At 47.4% G+C, this 18,444-nt stretch overlaps 1 protein-coding gene across 4 annotated transcripts in view; it reads right to left on the bottom strand.

Moving 5' to 3' along the window:
• The window catches only part of DUSP22 (dual specificity phosphatase 22), a 57,074-nt gene extending 39,190 nt beyond the window's left edge, over positions 1–17,884 (bottom strand). Inside the window, exons 1-2 of one of the 4 annotated variants that reach the window (XM_087437901.1) lie at positions 17,511–17,884; positions 5,035–5,068 (exon numbers count right to left, since the gene is read on the bottom strand). In XM_087437901.1, coding sequence (XP_087294027.1) covers positions 5,035–5,068; positions 17,511–17,531 — 55 coding nt within the window. In that variant the 5' untranslated portion in view covers positions 17,532–17,884. The remainder of the gene's footprint in view (positions 1–5,034; positions 5,069–17,510) is intronic. The other 3 variants (XM_087437902.1, XM_004419186.3, XM_014788128.2) reach the window with 3 other exon arrangements.
• Between the last annotated feature and the right edge of the window lie 560 nt (positions 17,885–18,444).

Below are 18,444 nucleotides of genomic sequence, written 5' to 3'. Positions count from 1 at the left end.
CAAGCAGCAGCATGGCATCACCTGGGAGTGTGCTGGAAATGCAGACTCCCAGGGCCACTACATACCTGAAGGATCAGAACCTGCACTTGCAAAAGAATCCCAGAAGGCTGTGTGCACTGTACACATGGAGACCTGTGGGCCTCTTGGGAATGACCTTTGACCTGGTGCCAAGAGTGCCCCTCTACCACTGAGGCATGTTAACTCCATTTCTAAGTCAGAAAATAACTCAGAGCCATTTCCAATAAAAAATGCAAAAACTCAGTATCAATAAAACCAATGGAGGTGGCCTAGTGGTTAAGTTCGGCACATTCCACTTTGGTGGCCCAGGTTCGGTTCCTGGGAGTGGACCTACACCACCTGGTGAGGCCACGCCGTGGCAGCGGCCCACATACAAAAAGGGGAAGATTGGCAGCAGATGTTAGCTCAGGGTGCATCTTCCTCAGACAAAAAGAAAAAACCAATGGGAAGATTACAGGTGAAAATTCACATGGAAAAAAAATCTAGAGGGACATAACACTGACCATGGTTATCTCAGGATGTGGGGTTTGGGGAGGTTTTTACTCTCTTTAACATATTTCTATCATGTTTGGACTTTTAAAGTTTTTATTTTATTTTAGCTTGATAAGCCCACATTACTATATCAGGAAAAACAAAATTTAAAAAATACTGTTCACAAAATTCAATATAAATTGCATTAATAGGTAAAATGAACAGTCAACTCCTCTTTGGGAAAAACAGCTAACCATGTTCTTTTCTTCTGTCTGCCATCATCTCCCCTGGTCCCTCGACTCCTGCCTACTCTTGTCGCCTGCCTCTGTTTTCCCCCCACCCCAGGCCTCACGTGGCCTTCTGAGGAAGCAAATGTCACCTTCACACAGTAGAAGCACTGAAACAGAAACGCCTGACCAATCCATCTCCTTTGCTGTTGCACGTTCCCTGCCTGGCTCAGAGGAAGAGCCCACCCACCACTGGTAAGACCTCACTGGGGTAGCAGATGGGTTCCTGAACAATGCTGTCCTCAACCGGCAAAGTGACAGCCATGTGCTTCCTTAGGAAGGGGAATTAGTGCTCTAGATCTTGTATTGATACAGAAGATGAACAGGGGTCACCAGTCCTGAGATGTGGGAAATGCCAGAGTGGCCACGGGAAATAAGCTAGTCCAGCAAAATCAAGCAGAATTGCTTCTGAAAAAAATTAACGAAACTATATTGGAAAAAACATTAGAAATTAACACCATCACCACAAGCACCATAGAAAAACAGACATTCAGTGAAAAGAACTTCTTTGGTAACGCTGTTCCAATACTCAGAGCATCTGCTGCACTGCTGTGCGGACTCAAGAGCACGGCCATGCAGGATGAGAGGGGAGAGAAGGGGAGAAGGAAGGTCTTTGTTTCAAAGGGACCCAGTTCCCTCTGCCCTGACCCTGAACCCCAAGCCATGTTCAGTCACTTCCCAAACAACTTTCACCTCCCAGGGTGAGAATCTACGAGAGATGGGCAAGGGATTCCAACTTCTTTGCAGTTATACTTCTCACTGCAAAATGAAGGTAAAGACCTCTAGAGTTATAAATTATCATACATTATAATAACTGCTGGAGTTATAAATTAGCTGTTAATGGGTTCAACTTTTAAGTGGATACATTCCCAGCTCGGGCTGGGGGCCCAAATGGGGCATTTCCTACCTGTTCCCTTCTTTACAACCCTGGCTCTGACATTTTTGGAGCTGACCTTGGGTGAGTGTTTCTGTGCTTCACTTTTCTCATGTGTAAAGTGGGAAAATGTTAAGAGTGAAACCTCAAAGGGTTGCTGGAAGTACTAAATGGTATGAAACGCCAAGAACAGTGCTGCCTGGCGCGTAGTGATGTTACTGTTGCCGCCATCATCACCATCATCATCAGGACCAGAGTAAGTCCCTAGGCTGTGTTATGGGCCTCAATCTCAGTCACCTCTGAATGTTTCCAAATACACGCTTACTTCCAAGACAGCTGACTCCAGCTCTCCCTGCACCACCTGATGCTCTTGTGGGCTAGGCTGACAGCAGGCCAACAGCTCAGCCTCGTCTGAACAACCAGGGAACCACCACTGAGACCATGGCCCTTCTCACCGGCAGACACAGAACAAAAGCTCTGAGCCCTCAAACATGTCTCTGTGTACATCCCCAGCACACACCGGGCCTGAGCATGTCTCCCACTTTTCTAGATTTTTGTGGGTACCTTCAAACAACACGGGCTTCCTCTGTCCGCTCACATCCACTTTTGCATGTGCCAAGTTGTGAGGAAGCAGCTAACCCCACCCTCTCGGCCTAGGGAGGGGCTGCTCTTTGAGTTTCCACCCTCCCTTCCCCCCTGGCATCTGGGCAGAGCCACCTGCCAGTTACAGGCACCTCAGCTAAGAAGCTCCATCAAAGACTGGGCTCGAGAAGTTGGGTGTGTTTGTGGGTTTTTCTCTAGGTGGAAAAATCACCAGGTGTTGGAAAACCGTTTGTGATTCATTGCAAACTTAAAAGGAAAAAAAGAAAGTTGCAGAGTGACATGTAAAGGATCCCACTGGAAGGAAGGCAGGGCAGGGAGTGGAGGGAAGGAAGGAGATGGGACAGGAGACCATTCAATGAGCGGAGTGAGGAGAACACGGCAACTAGAACCAAGGCCTGGGTAGCAGTCCTGATCCACATTCTGTAAAAAATAAAGATCTCTTAGAAAGTCAAAAAAAATGTTTCCATTAATTTTTCTTTATACATTTCCAGATGGGTTGTTATGTTATAGTAGGCATGTGTTATTTGTAATTTAAAAAGAAAAGAAAATGAGTCTGAACCACTGAGGACCAGGATGTACGTCCACATCAGATGCCCTGCACGTCGGGCATCTGCAACGAGTCTGTGGGATGAAAGATTAATTCACAGGCAACTCGACGGACGTAAGGCTTCCTCGCAGCATTATGATTCCGTGGACTATCATTCCCATGGTTTAGACATGCCTTACCCGTTAAGTGGTTAATAAATGTTGGTGAATTAATGAGTAAAACACAACCGCATATGAGTGTCAGAGTAATTGAAGGCAACAGCAGAACCTCCTGCCTGAACACGGGCGGTGTGGCCGCTGGCGAGCTTTCTCATGGGGAGACCCAGAGAAGCAGTCCAGGGACTGTGGGGGAGTCCTCCATCACTGAATGTTGACAAGAGGTAGAGACTCCAGTACACAAAGAGTTTTGAATGTTTCCTTGAAGTTGGACACACATGTCCTTCTAAAAGAAAGTAACCTTCTATGAGTATGGATAACACTCTTAATACTGTTGGCAGTGGTACTGAATTTGGTTGACATGTATTACAATTTTTAATTTGCAAACACTTTCACCTAGCAATTCTACTTTTAAGAATTTATCCTAAACTCTGCTTTCAAACACAAAGACATTCCCCTCTTCCCATGAAAGCAGTTAATAATAACTCACTAAACAACCCGTCAAGATATTTGCTCCTTACTATATTCCAGCACCACTTGCCTGCCTACCACAGAGCGCTTGCTGCTTTTTCAGAACTACAAAGCTTACTAATTCAGGAACTCTAGTACTATTTTTAACGTATTCTGGTAGCAATTAGCAGCTGTCAGCTCCCTATGCTCAGTTCTCTTTGAAGCCAGTTAGCAGCACTAGGAGTCTACGGGGGAAGAAGAGGAAATAAACATTATGCAGAAAAATCACACAGATTGTTTTTACAATCAATTTGAACCTGAACTCACAAATTTAAGCAACAACTAGGAAATAGGCAGGGGTGTGTTCTGGCTTGTTTGGGGAGGGAGGAGCTTCAGATGCTTATGACGAGGTTTGGTCTCTCCAACTGGACACGGGCAGACTTGTTTCTGCAAGTTTCCTAAGTCCATTCCCTCCCACTAAGTACACCCTATCTCCAACGCTAAGGAACCAGTGTTTTCACACTTGAAATGTCACGTAGGGACATGGTGATGGGGACCCAGTTCCTCCCTGGAAATCAACAAGAGCCTGTTCTCCACCAGGCGCTTCGCTCTGTGGGCTTCTACTCACAGCTGTGATTACAGAGCATTTTGAGACAGATGAGCTAAAAACAAAAAAATCAATAACTGACAGCAAATCAATAAATATTGAACAAGCCACAGAGAAATGTAGAAGAAGAAAAGTCAATACAAGATGAGAATAATTTGCCAGAGATGAGATTGCACGTATTTTTCCCAGTTGATTTAAAAAAATAGGTTTCTGAAAATTTTTTAACAATAATTAGAAAACAAAAGTGGTAAAAGATTATAAATAAGTTACATGACTGCTAAATGTGCCTTGCCTTTTAGCTACCTTCTTTTATAATAATGTTCCAGCAAGCATGCAGAATTAAGACAAAGACCAGAGGTCACGTTGGAACCTGCCGGGCCCCATACCACTCTGTCAGCCACTGGCTGAGGGGTCGCAGCACAGGGATGAGGGCCCAGCAAGGGTCCTGGGCAAAAGTGGCCACGTCCAGACCACACTTTGTATAAACTAAGTCTACACTTTGACTCAATCATGCACGAGAAGCCTAAAGCTGATCTTTTAAAAAGTGAACTCACCTTTGGTGGAAGCAACCCAAATGTCCATCAACAGATGAATGGATATACAAAATGTGGTATATACATAAAATGGAATAGTATTCAGCCTTAAAAAGGAAGGGAATTTAGACACATGCTACAACATGGAAGAATCCTGAGGACATTATGATCAGTGAAAAAAGCCAGACACAAAATGACAAATACTATATGATTCCACTTATATGAGATCTCTAGAATAGTGAAACTCATAGAGATAGAAGGTAGAATGGTGCTTTCCAGGGGTTGGGGGAGGGGGAGGGGGAGTAGGGTTTAATGGGTACAGAGTTTCATTTGGGGAAGATGAGAAAGTTGTTGAGATGGATGGTGGTGATGGTTGCACAGCAATGTGAATGTACTTAATGCCACTGAACTGTACACTTAAAAATGGTTAAAAACGCATATTTTGTATTATGTATATTTTACCACAATAATAAAAAAAACAGAACTCACCTTTGAAGTTGCCGATGTACAGGCCAGGCAGGATCTAGTGGAGAGACACAGACCAGAATGAGCGTTCCGGACCAGAAGCTGACAGTATTACGCACACAGAGGCTGGGCCCTCACCACAGCGGTCAGAGCACAGCCCAGGCCTGTTGCCCACCACAGCCACTTCCTAGCACCTCCCTAGATGGACAGCACGGACGACCAGGGATCTTTGTCTCCAGGGCCCTGGCTTGCCCATGGCCACTAGGAAGCTTGCTCAAATAGCCTGCGATGGCTGCATTTTGGTGCTCATCAGCTCACAGAACTTTAAAGACTAGGATCCCCCACAGGTCCTCATGGCTCCACGTCTCCTCCCTCACTCTGAGCCCCTCAGGGCTCCTCGGCATTCTGAGTCCAGCCCTAAACCTAAGCACCTCCAGCATCCCCGTTATTCCTCCTACCTACCCTTTCCCCCACAGCTCCTCCTCTTCTCACTACACCCTCCATGTCCCCTACACCCTACCCACCCCCTACACTCTACACATCCCTGGCTTCTCTCACAGCTCCAGCAACCATCTCCCTGCCCACTGTCTGAGGCCTCTGCAATGGTGTTCCCACTGTCAGGCAGCTCTACCCTGCTTTCCTCATCCTTCAGGTCCCAGCTCTGACTCACACCCTAGGGAGGCCTGCCCTCAGCCCCGAGTCTGGGGTAGGCCCCTGCTTCAGCATCCACAGTCCTCTGTACTCCCCCTGTAGTGATGCTGTCACAGAGGCATTACGAGGTGAAGGTCAGTCCCCTCTGCTGGTCTGGAAAACTCTTTGGGCAGCAAACACATCCTGTTGCTCACTGTTGCATACCCAGCTCCTGGCCCAGGGCATGGCCCATGATTACCATTCAGTAAGGAATTGCTAAATGAATGAATGAACTGTCTAAACAAGCCAAAATGTCTATCTCTTCTGAGGCAGTGGTCCTCAAACCAGACTATCCATCAGAATCAGCAGAATCTGTTAAAAATTCAGGTTTTTAGACAAGCCCCCAGCCCCAGCTGCCATATAGAATGATTCAGTAGATCTGATATGGGAACTGGGGACTGTATTTTTCACAAACACCCCCCACTTTGCAAAGTACGAAGCAAAATCCTGTACTGCCAATACTTGGTCTGGAAACTCTGAAATCCAGACATGGACACTGCCTTGGAAGCCACACCACCTGATACAATTTCCAAGTGCACACAGCAGGCTGGCCCCGCTAACACTTCACTGCAGATCCCCAGCAACACACTCCGTTCAGCACCACCACCCTGCACCCCTCTCAGCTGTCCACTCCCACTAAGAAAGCGGAAAGAAGCATGCAGTCATGTCCTTCACGCACGTGCATTTCTTCAAGCATCATCCTGACAACCAGCTGCCTTGCTAAAAACTGACGGGTGTGTGCAAGTCACCGCTGGGGAAATCTATCGTGGCAACATCAGGAGAGCCTGCAGGGACACAGTACTAGGTCCAGGGTTAGCCTCTGTGCTGGGGGGAGGGCCAAGCTGAGGGACCACAGGACACATCGATCAAACTGGGACACACATGAGGGTGCGGAGAGGGGCTATTAATAATGACTCCAGACAACAGGCAAACCCAGAAATGACTTGGGCACAGTGTGTGCAATCCCCTTGGCTGACTCCTACCCAGGGAGGCAAAATGAGCTTGGAGAGTGCCCCATGGGACTGAGAGGTCAGCTATGTCTGTGACGGAGGTCACAGCACGGAGGCTGGCTGGGTGAGCTCTGTAACCAGGAAGATGTGAAACAGAATTTCAGAGGAAAACGCCAGCATTCACTGCCAAGGAACAAAAACACTTGACAGGTCTTTCTTGAAACGTAATCAGTCTTTGGGATTCTCCTGGGAGGAAGGGTAGAGTAGATACTTCATCATTCCTGTTCTGAAACATAAGAACAATGTAAGTTCATCGTGGAGATGGATCAAACTGATGTTCTCTGGCAGCTCTTGCCCATGTACACGTGCAATCGCCCATTCTCCAGGGTCTCTCCTGTCTTCATGAGGATGTGACATTAGATACCATGGGGCGCAATCAGCACGTGGCCCTTTGGGCTGATGGCGGCCAGGACGTCCTCCTAGACTAAGCTCTAGTCAGGCTCCCTCAAGCGCTCTTCTCGACCAGGCCTCGCCCTTGGCCTGCCAAATTTAGCAAAGAATCCTCTCATTCTTGACATCCAATGAAGCTCCTCTTCCTCCACCCTTGATATGTAATCAAGTTTTTCTTAGCAATTTTCCATCCACTTCCTCACCCTGCCCATTGGCTACAAATCCCCACCTGCCCCTGTTGTACTGGGAATTGAGTTCAATTTCTCACTTGCAATAGTCTCTCTCCCCTATTGCAATAGTCTTGAGCAGTCTTCCTTCCCATTTTTACTAAGTGTCAGAGTAATTTTGCTTTTATAGCGTTGACCACAAATGGCTCCCGATTCATATAGCTGACAGTTAAAATGGACTACAATATGAGCACGTTTGTTTGCCCAACGTGACAGAATGTATTACAGTGGATGAACGGTTTACTGAGTTCCTGTCAGATGTGGGCACCATGCTGTGCAGGCAGGATACAGGTGTGACCAAGACAGACACGGCCCTGTCAATGCCCTATTTCCTTTGCGGAGCTTCTCGTCTAGGGAAGGAGGAGGTGACTTGACCACTCTGGGATCCTCAAGGACTTCTAGGAGGCAGTGACACTCAGGGGAACTGAAGTCCAAGAGGAGTGGGCCAAGAGAGAGCAAAGGACAGGTCTCGAGAAAGAAGGTCAGTCTCTAGTGGAGAGAGTGAGGGAGGTAGAGACAGTGGTGAAGGGTGTTGGTCCTGCACAGCGGACATTGGCAGCCATTGAAAGTTTCCAGGGTGCCAGGTTAAGTGCCACTAAGATGTTTAAGACGTGTGGGGCTGTTAGAAGGAAGTATATCTTTCTATGTATTTTTATTTACTGTATATTGGAAAAGTCATGTGAAAGGAAAGGAAAGGTAAAGCCGTGTGTGCAGTACGATGGCTTCATCATCGTGCTCACCTCTGTGAAGGGGACTGGGGGCCAGGGAGGTCTGGGGAGGACCATTTTTGTATTTCAATTTGCACTTTTCCACATGGTTTGAATGTTCTAATCGTATGCATACATTACTTCAGTTTACTTTTTTCTTAAAGTCAAGTGGGGTTACTTGGGGAAAAGATTACGTGCCCATTTTTGCTTTTCTTCTTTGTATTTCTACTCCCTTCTCTACGAAACATAAACTAATACATCTCATATTTTTTAAATAAAATAAAACAAAGGCATGAGATTAGATCACCTTTGTGCTCTACTGCTCTAGAATCATGATTTTTTTATTTCTAAATCCACCCTTTGGAACTCAACTCCAGTCTGGCTCCCACTCCCTGTGCTCCACTCTCTAAAACAGACCATTATCTTCCACTCCCATTATCAATTCCCCGATGGTGTCACCTTCTCCCCGTCAACCAGAATGAAAAACCTGGAGCTCACTCCCCGCAGGGCACCTCGCTCCCTCGTCCCTAGTGCCCCTCCTCTGTCCAGTGAGTCATGAAGTCCCATCAAGCCCAGTTCACACAGGGTTAGAGTAGTAGCCACTGAACTTACTTCTGTGTCCCATCAAATTAATTTTCTAAAGTCATATTCTCACTGGGTCATTTTGTAGATCAAAATGTTCAGTGGGAAAACCTTTCCCAAGAAAATGAAGGCCAAAACCGAAATGCAACTGAAAATTTCAACATGGCTTCCTATCTCTGAAGGACTTCCCCCACTTCTCTTCAATCTCCAGGTAAGCCGGGTAACCCTCATTTTCCCAATACCCCTTACTGGTCCCACCTTGCAATATCACCTTTCTTTGCTTCCAATATTCTCTCTAAACAGAGAAGAGGTTCTTACTGTTTGGGGTACCTCATCCCTTGGGTATGCTCAAAAATCATAAACCCTGTGATGGACAACTATTTTATTTTATTGGTTTCCTAGCCTCTGAAGCCCTTTCCTGTGTTTGGAATCCCCACTGCTCACCTTGGGGTCTTGGTGGGAAGCAGAGCCCAGCTCTTATCACAGAAACTGCAAACGCCAGATACCACTTTCATGTGCCTTTGCTGCTATAGCATCGACATGGGACCTAAGTGCAACATGTCTCCACAGTTTCTCTAGACTAGAATCCAGAGATAACCCGCAGCATCTTCTCTCCAGCAGCAGGGGCTAGTGGCACATCCGGGGCCCGCTGGCAGCAGCAGCAGTATCTTGGGGCAGCCTCAGAAATGCTCTCACCAGACCAGTTCTAGGATCTGCTCCTCGCAGCGTAGCCTGAATTTGGTTCTCCAGCCTTTCCAGCAATCTGACCTATTCTACCTAAAGCAGCCACATTTGGATTCTGTTGCTTACAACCATGGACCCTGATGTAGGCCTTTCAACTCAGAAAAAATGCACAAATGCAAATGAGTTGCACACACCTTCAAGCAAGTTATAGACTAGCAAAGTCCTACCCCCCTGCAACAGCAGCCCCAGTGGCACTACCAGATCCAGTCAGAGATCACTCTGACAGGAGAGTCTTCCCACCTCCGGATTCCACTTGTGCCTCATCTGGCACTTACTTCTACTCCTCAACAGCTGCCCAATTTGTCTGCTCCTCTTGGAAGGTTAGTGCAGTACCTCTGTTCAGCTTCTTAGCACCTCCCCTCTGATTTTTGCAACAGCCTCCTAGAGATCTCCCTACCGCCGGACTTGTCCCTCCAAAGGATTCCTCAACCTGCCTCCAAGGTGCCAAGTTGATCAGGTGGCTCTTCAGATTAAAATCTTAGGGCTCCAAGTAGCTATCACCATGAAACCCAAAGTCGACACCTCAGCAAGTGAGACCTTCAAGGATGGAGGTTGCTCTGCCTTCAGCCTCCACCCCGTGCCTAGCGTCTTTCTCAATCTTCCCCACATCTGAGGAGGTGACGACACAGAGATGCAGGCCAGGACCCCCAATTCCAGCATCCAGGTTCTATGGGAAATGGCCCAATTTTCAAATACTGTCGACTAGATTAAAAAAAAAAAAACCCTTAAATGTTATGACAAATAAAACAGTTCTGCAGGCTGACTATGGCCCACGGATATCCAGTTTATGACCTCTATCTGCTGCTTGCATCATATTTGTGACTATGTTTTCTTTAAATGTGAATGGCTCTCCTTTGATTGGTAGGTACTCAAGTAAACGTTTCTTCAATGCACAAATGAACAAGAAGACAATGTGAATAGGGCGGGAGGAGGCGAAGCAAGGAGGAGAGATGTGAAAACTATGGTGAGTGAAGCCTAAGGATCAAACCCCGCCCCTTTCTACCCTGGGCAGGTTTCCAGAGGGGTCAGTGGCACCAGGCCAGTGCACTGGGCCCCAAGGGGACACTGGGGAAGAGTGCTGGCAGAGACAGAGGGCTAAGCTTACTACATCAAGGAGCCAACTCACTAAAAATTATATAAATCACTAAAAATCTCCATTTTGTATGCATTTAAAATATTTTTCAGTAATATAAAAAGAGGACAGAGTTGTGTCAGTAAACTTTTAACTCCATTTTCCAGATCAGGAGAGTAAGCTAGCATTTCATGGGCTGGAAATAGAAAGCAGATTGCTCAATCCCAGTTTCTGTAGTTTCTTCTTTACAGAATTACAAAACAACATGAAGGAAGGCTGGAGGACCGGCCATTGGCAGAGAGAGAAATTACATTTTTGTTTTCAAGAAGAATAAAAAGCCCATGAACATTTAAACTTCTATTCCAGTCAGTTTCAAAATTAAAACTTAAAACTCAAAAAATTTGACCCGTTGACTTCCCCCATATTATTGCTGCTGGTAATCCTGAAGTACAGAGAAAGAGAAAATGAAAGGAAATAAAATAATTTTCCAGACTAGGGAAGAGCAGAGTGCTCACCTGGAAGACAGTGGCTGATTCACAGAGAGTCTGAGCTCAAGCCAGAGCAAGACCAACCAGGCGTGAAATCCTTACCACCTGGGAGGAAGTCAGGATTAAATCAAGGAAGAAAGTTTGTAAATGCAACGTGGGAATGCTCTATAACTCTAAAAGAGTCAGTACAGAATTGGGCCTAATCATCCTTGGGCCTTGAAAACAACTGTTCTTTCCCTCTACCGAGGATGGTGCTCTCCGGTTGTTCACCTGGTGGCTCCTTGTCATTTGGGTCTTCCATAAGGTGACAGCTCCAAGGGAGGTCTTCCTGACCACCAAGCTCCCTGACAACCTCTATCACTTTATCCTGTTTTATTTTCTTCATCATACTTATCAGCACCTAAAATTATTTATTTGCTTACTTTTTTAATTGACCTTGAAGCAGGAGGTGTGTCTGTCTGGTTCCCTGCTGTGTCCCAAAAGCCCGCTGGAGAATCTGGCACGTAAAGAGATAATCACTGATAAACGGTGACAAAACAGCACACACCACAAAGGAAGATCATCTCTGGCACTCTGCTGGTCAAAAAGATTCTGGTTTTCTGTTAAAAGACTGCCTGGGGATAGATAATGAAGGTCAACTCCTTCTGCAGAAATACTTGGAGATCAGGCTCAAGATTCTCCATGGTTGCTGGCTCCTCTTGATCAATATCCTTCATACTCACACTACACTAACACTGGCCACACAGAAATGCATAAACTCAAATGCTCAGCCACAAAAAAGCACTTAAGCACAAAAGAATACTGCTTCTAAGGCAGAAAATATTTTGAGTTTATTTTTTAAACATTTCTCTTAGTGTTTCAGGATGCCATGGAATCTAAGACCACCACCCAAACAGATGTAAGAGATCAAATTCCTGATCCAAGGAGCAGTACAAGGTAGTGATGGGGGTGGGGGAACTTAATTCTTCCTAGGTCAGAAAGGACTTTCTGGGTGTCAAAGCCAGGGTTGAGAGGGAGAATTTTGGTGGATTCCCTGAAGGGTTAAATGTCACAGACTTTTTTGATGCCATTTGGCCATGGACTTAATCTGCTTGCATTTATAAAAGGAAGAATCTGAGAATACTCTTGTATGCACTTAGAACATTGCCTTAAGCATCTGTTCCTTCAATATGAAATAAAACTACAATGTTGAGACGAGAAAATATTCAGGGGATGGTGTAGAGGAGAGAAGACAGACCACCAGCATGGAGCCTTCTGTGCATCAGCCCCACAGCCGCGGTTTTACAGCTGTGCCGCTCACAGCGTGCTCACTTCCTGCAGGGGACACCTCTGTAAGCTGCCTGGGACCCTCTAGGCGGCAGGGTCTTCTTGGATCCAGCACAAGGATCTAGCTCACTGCCTTGACAACAGCAGGTTTTCAATAACATTATTTGATGAACGGGCGAACGGACAGATGAATGAATTATGAAGGCAGCCAAGTCAGGTGCTCCCATGTACACACTGCAGCATCTAACAGCTTGAGGATGTCTGACCATCCAGCCTCTTATCACTAAAACAGTGCTTCTCAGCCTTTTAGGCCCTAGTCTGTCTTCTGATAGTCATCCAGTTCCACATCACACAGGCCTCAGGAGATTTTGAGTGGAGAACCCTAGGCCAGTGGTTCTCAATGCGGGATGATTTTGCCCTCCAAGGGACATCTGGCAATGCCTGGAGACATTTTTGGTTGTCACAATGGGGGGAGGTGCTACTGGCATCTAGTGGGTGAAGCCTAGGCTATTGCTAAACCCCCTACAATGCAAGGACAGCCCCACAACAAAGAATGACCAGACCCAAATGTCAACAGTGCAGAGGTTGAGGAACCCTGGCCTATGCTGGGGAGGGCATATTCCCCTTGCCCTTTACCCTATCCTCCTTTCTCAACTACAGTCCCTTTTCTTTCTATGGAGAAAAGAGCCATCCTAAAACAGCGTCAGCCATATCCAAGGCAGAGGTCATCACTGTAACCATTGAGGGGACAAATCCAAGGACACTCAAGCAGTGCACATTTGCACTTTACAGTTTGAAAAGATATCTTCCAATAAATTCTCATTTGCTTCTCTCAAGAATCTGGGTAGTAACCGGGGGAGGTATCATTATACTCATTTTAGAGCGAATCAAGAGACTAGATAACCTAACCACGATCCCCACGACCGAGGGAGATACAGAAACTGAAGCTCAGAAACTCTAGGTGATTGTTCAAGATCACACCCATGAAGCAGCAGAGTGCTAGAGACACCCTAAATCAGGCTTTCTCATGGCCCTATCCCTCTTTCTTTCACAACAGTGGGCTTCTCACGGAAAAGTGATGTACCAATTGAAGTGTTTGCCTCCCATTACCACGAGCAAGTTCCCACGAAATGCTGGGACAGCATCCATTTCCACCAGGCAGGATGCTCTTGAAGGAGACACAGAGCAGTGAGGAAAACGCCACCAGACTGGGCAGCCGGGTGCTGGATGAACTGAACCAACCCCGGCAGTCAGTGGGGGGAAAAATGTCAGAGCCAGAGGGTCCTCACATCCTGCCCTAGAATGGCAATGCTGCAGCTCACTTTTAGGTCATAACTTCAGGTTAAGGTAAAAATATGCATATGGAGAAGTACTTAGGGCAGATTTCTCTGTCATAATGCTTGGCTAGAGAGGCTAGATTTTTGTTTTTCATGAGGTATTGTAGGACTTAGGACTTAAGATTTATAAGCTGACAATGAGGAGTTTTCTTTATAGGCCCTCCCCCCAAAAGATTTTGAGGTTCAGACCCTTGAGAGAACTTTGAGTCAACCAGGAGTTTTCAAAGTCTCCACAGAAACATGACATTTGCATGCAACAGCCTGTTGAGTTTAACCCTAATCCTACAGAGACATTTACCAGCAGTGAGGCCCTGGGTCGTGGCTACGAGCCAGACCACCTGGCTGTGAGTCCAGGCTCTGGCCCTCAGCAGCTGGGTGACTTGGGGCAGGTCTTAACCTCTGTGCACCTCATCTGTAAGACAAGGATGAAAATAACAGCACCGACTTCACAACCACAGGGCTGTGGTGAGGATCAGATGAGTTACTCTAGTGGTCAAGTCTCAGCACAGGCCCTGGCACACCATAAGCTCATTCCCGATTGTAATTTTGGCCAGTTCAGAGGATCTACTTAGGAACTGCAAAAAAACAATGAAAAGAGGGTTTTAGGTTGCCTGCCTTTCCCTCCTCCTCTTTATCAATGTCAAATATGAAGGAAGAAAGGAGGTGGTTTTTCCTATTCTGCAACTAATTTGGAACTCTGGGGAGCTTTTTCAGCATCTTCAGAATTCACTTGGGATGAACCAGCATCCTAGCTCAAAGGAAAGACTTCTACTATCTGGTCTGTTCCAAACCCAGTTCTGCCACTTCCTGGCACTGGACCTTAGTCATGCTACTTGACCTCTCCAAGTCTCCATTTCCCAATCTGTACAAAGAAGATAAGACAGACTGACCTCCTAGGGCTACAGTGAGACTTAGATTTCACAAATTGCAGGCACATGATATGCAGCTCAAAAAATAATAGAACACAACTGCTCTGTTCTTTCTCTATTTCCTCATCATCTTCCATTGGCCAGAAGACAGAAGCCTCTTTCCCTCTTACCCTCTGTGTAACATTCTGTGCACACCTGAGATGGGCATGATGTTCTGCCACACAGGAGACTGGGACATAGTGATGAGACGATCCTCCATGAGGACGTGAGATATAAATAAAAACTGCTACATTCAAAGCGCTCAGAGTGGAATCTGCATTGTTTAGTTCATAAGTTTTCTTTCGCCAAGGGAAGAAATCTCCTCCCAGTAACCTCAGTGCACACACACTGCAAAGAATCTTTTTAGTTCCAACGGCATTGTACATTTTATCCATAAATGTTCTTAGAAAAGCATTTCTATGGATAGCACCTCATAATAATCCCACTGACTGTGCAAATCTACCACTTTTTTTTTTCCCCCCACAGATAGGGAAAATACAAAGCCTAGTTCCAAGTCACACAGTAATACATGAACAAATTCTAGTCAAGGGTTTTCATTTCTGGCTTCTAGCAATCTGCCTGGCACTAACTAACTTTATACCTTTAAGCAATTCCTTCTGATCTCAGCTTAAACATCTTTACGCCAGCAGAACCTGGGCCTAGACTGAATGCCTCTTCCAGATTGTGCTCACCACTGCCACTCCCCTCTCCTGACATTGCCCATCCTACCCTCCGGAGCCTCCACTTTCCCCAGCTCGTGTTTGCTTTCTCTCCCTCACACACACAACCAGTGTTGTGCAACACACTAGCCATTAGCCACAGCGGCTACTGAGTACTTAAAATGTGACTAATCCCAAAGGAGATGTGATTTAAGTATAAAATACACACCAGACTTCGAACACTTAGTACAAAAAATGTAAACCATTCTATGAATATTTTTATATATTGGTTACATGTTGAAATGACAATATTCTTAATATATTTCAGTTAAATAAAATAATTAAAATTAATTTCACCTGTTTCTTTTTACTGTTTTAATGTGGCTACTAGAAAATTTTAAATTACATATGTGGCTCACATTATATTTCTATTGGGCAGTCGCTGGTCTATACTGGAGATTACGTGAAGGCCCTCTGCCCATGTCATTTACCACTGTCCTCTCCTCCTCCCTCCTCAACTAGCCCAGTACCTGGCTAACTAAGTGCACAATCAACAGTGTTGAATTAATGACGTCTCTAAATCTGTCTGTACGTATGTTTCTCCATCTCTACACTGGAAATAGTGGCTCTATTCACAATACAAGATGGTTATAATAATAACATCATCAAGAAATGTATTACTTTCTTTGAAAGGTAAAAATCATGACATGGATATGACTGTTTTTGCTGAAAAGCCTGAAATTAATTTTGAACGCTTAGGCAATCATTTGTATTCCTAAATATGTTACTCGAATTATAATATAAAAACACTACAAATTAAATGCTGAAAGAGGTAAAGAGTGAACGACTCAGGCGGAAAAACTCAGGTAGGAAGAACCAAAGGACAGGTGAGGTATGACCATAATGAATGGGAAGGCAAGCAGAGCCCACAAACTTGTGAAAGCACCTTTATTGTTGTTTTCGTTTAAAAAGCAGATGGCTCATGGTGCTGATGGATTCCAGTGCTAATGGGGATATAATCTAGTATTTATCCAAGAGAGAAATAATCTGTTTCCAAACTTGATCACTGCCCCCCCCCCACAACCAATACAATTCTTGTTACCAAAAAACCTCAGATATGCAGGCCCAAAGCACACAATAGTTCCTTCAGAAACTGGGTCTCCAGGAACCAATAAAGGCGATGTGGGCAGGTGAAAAGAGTTAAGCAGGTACACAGGATTACCTCACCACACTTTTCCCTCCCCACCCTGGCTCCTAACCTCCCCACTCTAACACTCCAGCTGAAAGAACCAAACCACTGCTGACCCCGGTGCTGAGACAAAGCAAAAAAGAAAGCAAGCCACATCGTTCCATCCACTAAATAGGAAAGCTGAATGTTTGTGGGGATGTGAGTGAGTGGAACACACTGGAGGCAAAGAAACAGAACACCAGAAACGGACCTCTGATCCAGGACCACTTCAAAGCCTCGGGAAGAGCTACTTGTCTTTACTGAGCGATTTCTAAAAGTTTTAAGTCTTTCCTTGAAACCAGCAGCACCAGATCACAAAATCCGTAATCTTGTGGTGGACACGAGTACACCCCACACAGCTCTCCCCTGCAAGAGCTGGAGTCTGCTACCTTCCATTGCCAGGAAAGACACAGACTATCCCACAGTCTAGGAAGGGGGGTCTAGGAAACCGGGGAGTAGTGGGTGGGGGCCAGAACAGAGACAAAGAGAGCAAGACGGATTTTCTAGAAGGCATAATCAGCACAAGCAGCCAGCCAGCCAGCAGGCTGCCCTTGTCGCCAAAGCCACATAACCCAGGATAACTCAGCTCTGAATCTAGTCGTCCCCCTCCACCGCCCCAGGTATTTAAAAACACCTCAGCACTTGGGCCTCTGTCAACTTTTCTGTTCACAAGAAAAACTTATCTGTGCACACGAAAAAAATCTGGGGAGAAAGAGGAAATTACAGAATAGAAGATAGACTTATCTACTCCAGTTTACTAATGATGTGGGTGGTGATGTTTCAACAGCCGAGTTTGGGAGGGAAGGGGAGGGGAGAAAAAGAAACCACAACCTCTGAGCTCAGCTGGGGTCTAGGCAGAACCAGTGTCAACGCTTTTAAAGGGCACGGCTTGTTCTCAGCCGCAGGGCGCAGGGCTGGCGGAGCAGGCGTGGGGACTGCTCACCCGGAAGCCGGCAGGGGGTCTGGGGGGGGCACCTCAAAAACACAGACGTGACGATCAGGCCCGACACGCCGCCCCTCTCCCGCTCCCCTTCCCGCCACGGGAAGCGCACCACGTTGGAGTGGCGGTGGCACTGGACACTGGTGACAGGTGGGGGAGCGAGGACGGGCTTTCCTGCCCAGCAAATCCCCGCCTGAGGGGAGGCTGCAAAGCGGAAGCAAAAACAGCGCAAGGGAAAGAAAGACACGTTACCTTGTTCATCCCATTCCCCATGGCGGCTGCCCGCGAACTCTAGCACCCAGGGCAGTGCGGGCGCGGCCTCACTAAGGCATGTTACAGCAGAGGAGGGAGGGGCGGGCGGGGAGGAATTTCGTGCTCGTAGAATAAACAACGACCACAACAGGGATCAGGGACGCCCAGGCCACTCGGTTTGCGGCAGGGATCCGGCACGGACGGCAGGGCTCTCGGCCCGTCCGCCCCGGACTGCCCAGCCCGCGCAGGGCAGGGGCACCGGCACCCGGGCCTGGAAATGGTCTCGCTTTGCCCGTCCGCGCCCAGCGCGCCCCTCCCCGGCCGGCTCCCTGGGACTTGTAGTCGGGCTCCCGGCGCCGCGCCCGCCACGCCCCGCGCGGACAGGGCTCCCGGCGGCCGGGCTCGGGGGCGGCCGCGAGTCTAGGACCCAGGGCCAGAGCGCACGCGCCGCCCGCGGTGCCGCCGCGCGCGTTCCCGCGGGCGGTCGGACAGACGGAGGGCCAGACGAGTGGACGGCGGGCGGGGCGAGGGGGGGTCGCGCAGGCACCGCCTCTACCCGGCGGCTGCGTGTCACCGGGCAGCTCCCCCGGGATCGGGGTCACCGAAACTCCCGCAAGCCTTTTCCCCTGGGGCGACTCAGGGGGCCTGTTCCCAGCAGTCGCCGCCCTACGCTGCTTGCCGCGGTGAATCAGGTGCTAATCGGAGCCTCGGTCTTCGTGGCTCCCCTGCCCGGGTTTTCTGAGTGCGACAGATTTAGGCCGCGTGGGGGGATTCCTGTGGCCCTGCCCCACCCACGAAGACCGAGAAGGCTCACTCAGTGGGGAAAGGTGGGCTCGGTGACTCATCTCTGGGATGACCTAACCTCCCTGCCCTGGGGGAGCAGATGGCCGGATCTCAGGCCTTGTGCCGTAGTTTTGGACGTCCATGTGTCCCC

The sequence above is a fragment of the Ceratotherium simum genome, chromosome 13, assembly GCF_057802395.1.
Source record: "Ceratotherium simum simum isolate JZ-2026a chromosome 13, ASM5780239v1, whole genome shotgun sequence".
Lineage (NCBI taxonomy): Eukaryota > Metazoa > Chordata > Mammalia > Perissodactyla > Rhinocerotidae > Ceratotherium > Ceratotherium simum.
This window is presented reverse-complemented; position numbering and strand designations above follow the sequence as displayed.